This window comes from Hemitrygon akajei, chromosome 29, assembly GCF_048418815.1.
Source record: "Hemitrygon akajei chromosome 29, sHemAka1.3, whole genome shotgun sequence".
NCBI lineage: Eukaryota > Metazoa > Chordata > Chondrichthyes > Myliobatiformes > Dasyatidae > Hemitrygon > Hemitrygon akajei.
In genome coordinates, this window is record NC_133152.1 from 43,388,240 (window position 1) to 43,398,121 (window position 9,882).

Consider the following 9,882-nt stretch of genomic DNA (forward strand, 5'->3'; position numbering starts at 1 on the left):
CAAGGCATTTTCACCCACAGAACTGCCACTCACTGGATTTTTTTTGTTTTCTCTGTAAACTCTAAAGGCAACCATAAAAACCCCAGGAGATCAGCAGTTCCTGAGATACTCAAAACACCCCATCTGGCACCAGTGATCATTCATTCCATGGTCAAAATCACTTAGATCACATTTTTTCCCCATTCTGATGGTTGATTTGAACTACAGCTGGACCTCTTGACCACGTCTGCATGCTTTTATGCATTGAGTTGCTGCCACATGATTGGCTGATTAAATAACTGCTTTAACAAGCAGGTGCACAGGTGTACCTAATAAAGTGGCCACTGTGTGTATAATAGAAGGTAATTAAAATCCAATGTTTAAAACAGCATCGATCAAATGTCTTGTGTTCAAGCTTTAAGGCGTCTGAGAGGATGGGAGGACGTTGATGGTGAAATTGAGGAGATGCGTTTGGAAGATGAGTCTGAGAAAGCTGAAGGTCGGTTGTCTGTTCTCAGCCTCTGCTCCTTCAGGTCACTACGCTGGCAGTTAATCACAGTCATTGCTCTGAACATGGGACAGCAGCTCTCTGGAGTTAATGCAGTAAGTAACGAAAACGTGTACTTAGAAACGGTATCTGAGAGGGAATGTGCTGACATTGGCGACGGTCCACAAGAATTATCCCGGGAATGAAAGGGTGATTGTGTGAGGCTCTGGGCCTGTACTCACTGAAGTTTAGAAGAATGGTGGGGGGGGGGGGGGAAATCTTACTGAAACCTGTCGAATATTGAAAGGACTAGATAGATGTTTCCAACAGTGGGGGAGTCTAGGACCAGAGGACACCGCATCAGATCAGAATGGAGATGAGGAGGAATTTCTTTGGCCAGCAGATGGTGAATCTGTGGAATTCATTACCATAGATGGCTGTAGAGGCTAAGTCATTGGGCATATTTAAAGCAGGGTTTGATAAATTCTAGATTAGTCAGGCTGTCAAAGGTTATGGGGAGAAGGCAGAAGAATGAGGTTGAGAGGGATAATAAATCAACCTTGATGGAATAGTGGAGAAGACTCGATGGGCTGAATGGCCTAATTCTGCCCCTGTGCTTTATGGTTGTATGAAATAATGAAGCTGTATTTATAAATCAATGGTCTCCATTTTTCCTTGGCTTTTGGGTAAAAAGTAATGCCAAAATGCTGCGTAAGAGTGTTACCAAATAAATGTTCACACTGGGCCACAAGGAGATATTAGTGAGCAATCATAGCTGGAGCGAATGTCCTCACCGTTTTTCCCAAGGTTGGGTATACCCAAACCAGAGGGCATGGGTTTAAAGGGAGAAGGGAACTACAGTGGATTCCAATTAATTGGGGCAACCGCTTATTTGGGATGACACTTAAACATCAGAAATAATTAGGAAAATAACTGATATTCCCTTTGTTTATTTGGGACACTATGCCACTTAACTGGGGCAGGAGACTGTTGCCAAACAGTTTTTAACTAATGTCAGTCACGTGCACTTGTGTGGTTGATAGTGCACTGTGCTTAGAGCAAGCAGTTTTTAAATAGTATCACAAACAAGAGATGTTGGAAATCGGAGCAACACACACAAAATGCTGGAGGAACTCAACAGGCCAGGCAGCACCCATGGAAAAAAGTACAGTCAACTTTTCGGCAGGCCTGAAATGTCAACTGCACATTTTTCCATCGATGCTGCCTGGCCTGCTAAGTTCCTCCAGCATTTTGTGTGTGTTTAAATAGTATCAGTGATGTGTAATTCTGTTTAAAAAGCAGTGATTCTTGTGACTGACAGCTGGCGAGAAATAAGCTGTTAGACAATTCAGAACTGATTTGCTCACTGAGGTTTCAAGCATTCAGGCTTGGAGATGCCAGAAGTGGCCGAAAGTGAAAATGAAATGATTTCACTACTTCAACAAGTTAGGAACTACAAATAATTTAAAGGTATCACCAATCATCTTGAATATTTGAACGAAAATGAAGATTTGGAGGATGCACTCATCAGAAGCATTGTGTGAAAGCAGCCCATTATCTGCGCTACTGTAATTTTGTTTTCTCTTTGGAGCAAAGGAGGATGAGAGGAGACTTGACAGATGTGTACAAGATGATAAGAGGCATAGATAGAGTGGAGAGCCAGAGACTTTTCCCAGGGAGAAAATGGCTAATACAAGGAGACATTTTTTAAGGTGATTGGAGGATGTCAGGGTAATTTCTTTGCACAAAGAGTGATGGGTGCATGGAACACCCTGCCAGTGTGACAAAGAGGCAGATACATGAGGAACGTTTAAGAAACCCTTAGATAGGCACATGGATGATAGGAAAATGGAGGGCTACATAGGAGGGAAGAGTTAGATTGATCCTTGAGTAGGTTAAAATGACAACACAACATTGTGGGCCAAAGGGCTTGTACTGTGCTGTACTGTTTTGCTATATGATCTGATTGTACCAGCGGTTTAGGAAAATGACCCCAATGTATCTCAGGAAGAACACTCATGTCTGCCATTTTCCCAGAATTCAGCAGAAAAATATAGTGTGTTCCTGTCTTTTCAAAAGACTAAAAAAATCAACTTTCACACAGCGACTCTTTGAAGAACGTTATGTTGAAAACAAACAAAGGAGGGGTGTGGAAGCATAGTAGTTAGTGCTCTCACCGATGATCAGCGATTGGGGTTCAAATTGCACTGCTGTCTGTAAGGAGTTTGTGCGCTCTTCCAGTGGCCCAGATGAGTTTCTTCCGGCTTCCTCCCACATCCCAAAGATGTACAGGTTAGGGTTAGTGAGCTGTGGGCATGCTACGTCAGCACAAGGAGCGTGGAAAAACTTGCGGGCTACCTCCAGCGCATGAATCTCAGCATAACGTACTCATACTTAGATAATAAATTCCTTTTGAACTTTGAACTTTTGCGGCAGGAGCCAGAAGGGCCTGTTACCATACTGTACCTCTGAACCTAAAAATCTAAATCTTAGTACAAAGCTTTCATAAATGTTGTCAAGAATTCAGAATTTGGAGTTAAGATAGCAGCTTGTAAACATACATAAGAACATAAGAACATAAGAGATAGGAGCAGGAGTAGGCCAATCGGCCCCTCAAGCCTGCTCCACCATTCAACAAGATCATGGCTGATCCAATCTTAACTCTAGTTTTCACCGAATCCCACAAGGCAACAGTGCCAACCAACAGGGCACCATGCCACCCATTTTATTTTATTATTCATCCCGCCCAAACCCATGTGATCACCCGGGGGGGAAAAAAACGAGTGATAAAGAGAGGATGTATTGTGAAATTTAATTTAAAATAATGCAGAGAAGTTTCAATCAGTGTCCGCTCATCTTCTGCTTGCAGATATATTACTATGCAGACAGCATATATCGAACGGCAGGGGTGAAGGAGAATGATATTCAGTATGTGACTGTTGGCACAGGATCGGTCAATGTGTTCATGACCATAGCAGCAGTGAGTCCTAATTAATTTCTGCTATAATCTTTACCAGATGTTAATGTGGTTGGGCGTGAGTATGCTGCATTAAACTCACACTGCTGTTGTGTTCCACAGACGGCTATAATCGAAAAGGCAGGACGTAGGCTGCTCCTCCTGCTGGGATTTGCCATTTGCTGCATTTTCTGCATGATCTTAACAATGAGTCTGAACCTTCAGGTTGGTGGAAAGCCTCGCCTTCTGTGAACGGCAATGAGTTATTAACATACGCACTCAGTGGCCACTTTATTAGGTACACCTGTACACTTGCTCGTTAATACAAATATCTAATCAACTAATCGTGTGACAGCAGCTCGGTGCAGAAAAGCATGCAGACACAGTCAAGAGGTTTAGATGTTGTTCAGACCAAATACCAGAATGGGGAAGAAATGTCATCTAAGTTACGTTGACCATGGAATGATTATTGGTGTCAGACGGGGTGGTTTGAGTATCTCTAAAACTACTGACCTCCTGGGATTTTCTCACACAACAGTCCCTAGAACTTACAGAGAATGGTACACGAAGCAAAAGGCATCCAGCGAGTGGCAGGTTTCTGTGGGAGAAGGTCAGAGGAGAATGGCCAGAGTGGTTCAAGCTGACGGGAAGGTGACAGTAACTGGGGTAACCAGGCATTACAACAGTGGTGTGCAGAGGAGTGTCTGAACACACAGATCATCAGACCTTGAAATGGATAGCGACAGCAGCAGCAGACCACACTGAGTTCCACTCCTGTGCCTACTGAGGTACAACTGATCGTATATTCCATATTCCCAATAGGATCTTAAAGCTTTGAAATTATGTTGCATAATTAAGTTATTTTTACTTTGACAGAGTTTTCAAACATTTGTATGTGATTAACTTTATTCTTTTCTTTTACAATATTTTTATTGACTTCTTACAAAAAAGAATACAGAGTACAGGAGGATGTACATCATATATCAATTACAATATATGTGAATCACACTTACAGTTTCATTACCCCATATTCATGTAAATTAAATTGAACCGTAACATGAAAAGTAATAATTTTATTATTATACAAAAAAAAATCTAAACCCACTACTGAGAAAAGCTGTTTGGTAAAGAAAGTAAAAGGGAAAAAAAATCCTTATCATATAGTAAAACATATTATTAGCCAACATCTGTACTTGATAACAAATCAAAGATTTGAATCAAAGAAAGTAATTCAAAAAAGGTCCCCGCAATGTTGGAAAGTCTTGTCTTGATTCAGAAATTGAACAATGAATCTTCTCTAAATTTAAGCATGACATAACATTGCTTAACCATTGAGCAGGAGTAGGCAGAGCAACATCCTTCCACCGAGCAACAATGCCCTCCTGGCTATAAGAGAAATAAAAGCCAAAATGTGCAAATCAGGTGTCTGCAAGATAATATCTTTTCCACCAACAATACTGAATAAGACAGTCAAAGGGTTTGGTTTAAAATTTACTTTAAAAAGCACAGAAAAAGTTTGAAATACTTCCTTCCAGTATTTTTCAAGACTCGGGCATGTCCAGAACATATGAATTAATGAAGCCTCTCCATTGTTACATCTGTCACAATAGGGAGATATATCCGAATAAAAATGAGACAGCTTATCCTTAGTCATGTGGGCCCTATGGACCACTTTATATTGTAAGAGGGAGTGATGGGCACACCATGATAAGTTATTAACCAATTTAAAAATTTCATTCCAAGTTTCCTCAGAAATTGAAGTCTGTAAATCTTGTTCCCAGAGAATTTTAATTTTGTCTAAAGGAACATTTCTCATTCCCAACAACATACCGTAAATATTAGATATTGATCCATTATGAAAAGAACTTTATTAAAGATTAGCTGTATTTGTCATACATGCATCAAGTCATTGAGCGAAATGCATTGTTTGCATTATTGTTTTGCGATGTGCTAGGGACAGCCCACAAGTGTCACCACTCTTGCGGAGCCAACTTGCAGGCCCACAACTCATTAACTCTAATCCGTACATCTTTGGGATGTGGGAGGAAACTGGAGCATCTGGAGGAAACCCTTGTCACGGGAGAACGTACAAACTCCTTACCGATAGTAGCAGGAACTGAACTCCGATCAGTGAACACTGATGCTGTAAAGCGATGTGCGAATTGCCACGTTACCATGCCACCCTCAATTTGAAGCAAACTAACAAGAATAGATCATGGTAACATAATGGTCAAAGCAGTATCTTATGAGGATAGACTGAGCAATCTGGGGCCTTTCTCTTTGGAGAGAATAAGGATAAGAGGTGATAGAGTTGTACAGGATGATAAGAGGCATAGATCAGTGGATAGTTTATTGATTTATTGGTGAGACAGTGCAGAGTGAGCCCCACACTTCCCCAGCCACCCCCAACAACTCCAGTTAACCCTAACCTAATCACGAAACAATTTACAATGACCAGTTAACACGGGCTTTGGACTGTGGGAGAAAACCAGGGCACCCGGAGAAAACGCATGCATTCCTCATATAGGGACTCCTTGCAGAATGGTGCTGGAATAGAACTTTAGAATCCAGAACGCCCCAAGGTGTAACGGTGTCACACTAAACATGACACTACCACGGTGTAGTCGCCAGAGACGTTTTCTCTCTGGCCAGTAATGGCTATTATGAGGAGGTGTAACTTTAAGGTGTTGAGAAGGAAGTATGGAAGGATGTCAAGGATAGTTTTGGTGGGTGGGTGCATGGAACGTGCTGCTGGGGGTTGTGGTAAAGGCAGACACGTTAGGGACATTTAAAAGACTCTTGGAACAGAGATGGGGAGGAATTTCTTTAGTGACTGTGCAGGCTTCCTCTGGGTGCTCCAGTTCCCTTCCATGTTCTAAAGACGTATGGATTGGTTTGGGTCAGTAAGTTATGGGTGTGCTATGTTGACGCCAGAAAAGTGGCGACCCTTGCGGGCTGCCCCCAGCACGTCCTCGGACTGTGTTGTACATTGACCCAAGCGGCACATTTCACTGGATGTTTCCATGTTCCGATGTCCATGTGACAAATAAAGCTAATCTTTTAATCTTTTCTCTCTTTACCTCTGTAAGATCTTTCCACATTCTCCTGCACTGCAGGGAATAAAGGGAAGGGTCTCAACCTGAAATATCAACTGCTTATTCCCTTACATAGACACTGTCTGATCTGTTGAGTTCCTCCAGCATTTTGTGTGTGTTGCTCTGCATTTCCAGCATCTGTTCGACCTCTAGAGTTTATAAAGTCCTAACCTTTTCAACCTTTCCCTATAACTCGGGTCCTCAAATTTCAACAACATCCTTGTAAATTTTCTCTGCACTCTTTCAAGCTTTTAACTCTTCTGTATTTAATAAAATGAAGAAAGCACCACAGAAGCTAAATTACATACAATGCAAGAATATGATAAAAGTGCAATGAGAATTATTGAATATGAAAAATATGTTTTCTCCTTAGGACTCCGTTAATGGAATGTCGTACCTCAGCATTACCTGCATAATTGTTTATGTTATTGGACATGCAATAGGACCTAGTAAGTACAAAAACCATCCAGTTCTTCACTCAGTTTAATTTCTTTTTTACTTGCTGTCTTGATGCAGTTACAAAATGTGAAAATAAGTTCAATGTCTTTACAGTGTGTGGCCTACAGTACACTCAGTGGCCACTTTATTAGATGGATAGATAGATAGATAGATACTTTATTCATCCCCATGGGGAAATTCAACTTTTTTTCCAATGTCCCATACACTTGTTGTAGCAAAACTAATTACATACAATACTTAACTCAGTAAAAAATATGATATGCATCTAAATCACTATCTCAAAAAGCATTAATAATAGCTTTTAAAAAGTTCTTAAGTCCTGGCGGTTGAATTGTAAAGCCTAATGGCATTGGGGAGTATTGACCTCTTCATCCTGTCTGAAGAGCATTGCATCGATAGTAACCTGTCGCTGAAACTGCTTCTCTGTCTCTGGATGGTGCTATGCAGAGGATGTTCAGAGTTTTCCATAATTGACCGTAGCCTACTCAGCGCCCTTCGCTCAGCTACCGATGTTAAACTCTCCAGTACTTTGCCCACGACAGAGCTACCTCCTATTCCTAAAAAAGTGGCCACTGTGCCTATGTTTGTGATCTTCAGCTGCTGTAGCCCGTCCACTTCAAGGTTCAGAGTGTTGAGCTTTCAGAGATGCTCTTCTGCACACCACCGTTGTAACGTGTGGTTATTTGAGTTACTGTCACCTTCCTGTCAGCTTCAACTAGTCTGACCATTCTCCTCTGACCTCTCTCATTGACAAGGCATGTTTGCCCACAGAACAGCTGCTTGCTGGATGTTTTTGTTTATCACACCATTGTCTGTAAACTCTAGAGACCGCTGCGTGTGGAAATCCAAGGACACCTGCATTTCTGAGATACTCGAAACACCCCAGCTGGTACCAACAATCATTCACCTAGGTCACATTTCATCCCCATTTTGATATTTGGTCTGAACAACAACTGAACCTCTTGACCACTACTACGTGCATTGAGTTGCTGCCACATGATTGGCTGACTAGATATTTGCATTAATGAGCAGGTGTACAGGTGTATCTAATAAAGTGGCCACTGAGTTTATGTTCATGGTTTTCTGCTGTTGCTGTAGTCCATCCACTTCAAGGTTCGACGTGTTGTGCATTCAGAGATGCTCTTCTGCGCACCACTGCTGTAACGTGTGGTTATTTGAGTTACTGGTAATTATTTGGCTGTAATTGCTAACAGCAAACCCTGTTTTATTAGGCCCCATTCCGTACGTGATAACAACGGAGATATTCCGTCAATCCTCCAGACCAGCTGCCTTCATGGTGGCAGGATCGGTTCACTGGTTATCCAACTTCCTCGTGGGCCTCATTTTCCCATTTCTTGAGGTACGTTTAGCTTAAGGCTCATTTATTTATGATTAAATGCACCCTTCCATATCCTGTGCTCAGGGTGGCCTCAACCTGATAGTCAAGTCAAGTAAAGTTTATTGTCATTTAACTATATGCAGGTTTATAATGCACTGTATATGACCATATAATTAACATAGAAACGTGATTTTTCTTCGAACCAGAGCTCAAACTCCAGCAGGGTGCCAGAGACCAAATATCGAGAAAGCCAGACTCGAGGTAGAGGTTGTGCAGGTTAGGACTTTATTCAATGGAGCGTAGAAGATCATCATTATGCGCCGTATCGTGTGAAGTGGGCAATCGTGCTCTCGTGACTACCGTAGTTCTTGGTAGATTTTTCTACAGAAGTGGTTTCCCATTGCCACCTTCTGGGTAGCGTCTTCACAAGACGGGTGACCCCAGCCACTATCGATACTCTTCAGAGATTGTCTGCCTGGCGTCAGTGGTCACATACCCAGGACTTGTGATACTCACCAGCTGCTTATACAACCATCCACCATCTGCTCCCATGATCCTGATTTGTGGGGGAGAGGGGCGGTGGTGCTAAGCAGGTGCTATACATTGCCCGAGGGTGACCTGCAGGGTAATGGAGGGAAGGAGTGCCTTACTCATCTTTTGGTAGAGGCGTATGAACTCATGAGGGGTATAGATCGTGTGTATGCACGCTGTCCATTGGATGGATTGAACAGACACATGTGTCACAGTATATGTCTTATCTTACCTGCTCATCGAAATCCACTCCCCCATCGGAGGCAGGGACTGGTCTATTTGAGGAGCATTGCAGCCCCTCGCACTAGCTTCCATTTAGTTGATGATGTCATGATGCCGTTAGGGTTTGATGCACCATCAATATCTCACTCTGAGACGTAAAAGCGAGGTATCGGCTTTTATTGACTGGAAGAAGGAACAAGCAGTGAGTGACCACCATACTACATCCTGGAGACTGATAGGCCGGGCTCAGACCTCCATCACCTTCATACAGGGGTCTGTGGGAGGAGCCACAGGAGCAGTCAGCAGGGGGCGTGTCCAGACAGGTATATGTAGTTCACCACAGGGTTTAAATCTAGTACGCGGTAACCGTGTTGTCTCTTTCCCTCTCTGGTCACCGTGGACCGGGTAGATGATAGGTGCCATGGAAATAGTAGACAGTGGGGGGAGGGTGTGCTGCAGTTCAGAAGGGCCGGGCACACACCTTGGATGAGTGTTTGCCACTGTGTGTATGTGTAGAGTCTGTTCTGTCCTGCCACTTCAGGCATTCATTTTAGGTAAGTTTCTGTACCCGAGTTTAGCTTGAAGGGTTATTGAAGTTATAACTCTTTTGTTCAAGAGCCTGATGGTTGAGGGGCAGTAACTGCTCCTGAACCTGGGGGGTGTGAGTCCTGAGGCTCCTGTACCTTCTTCCTGATGGTAGCAGTGAGAAAAGAGCACGTGCTGGGTGTTGGGGATCTCTGATGATGGATGCTGCTTTCCTGCAACAACGTTTCATGAAGATGTACTCAATGATTGGGAGGGTTTTATCCATAAT

The 9,882-nt window shown here is 42.7% G+C and overlaps 1 protein-coding gene across 3 annotated transcripts in view; it reads left to right on the forward strand.

The window, feature by feature from the left end:
* slc2a5 (solute carrier family 2 member 5) overlaps positions 1 to 9,882 on the forward strand; it is a 43,302-nt gene that overhangs the window by 30,781 nt on the left and 2,639 nt on the right. For all 3 annotated transcript variants that reach the window (XM_073032275.1, XM_073032272.1, XM_073032273.1), the window contains exons 8-12: positions 395 to 582; positions 3,336 to 3,446; positions 3,546 to 3,647; positions 6,891 to 6,966; positions 8,209 to 8,336. In XM_073032275.1, the coding sequence (XP_072888376.1) occupies positions 395 to 582; positions 3,336 to 3,446; positions 3,546 to 3,647; positions 6,891 to 6,966; positions 8,209 to 8,336 (605 nt within the window). The remainder of the gene's footprint in view (positions 1 to 394; positions 583 to 3,335; positions 3,447 to 3,545; positions 3,648 to 6,890; positions 6,967 to 8,208; positions 8,337 to 9,882) is intronic.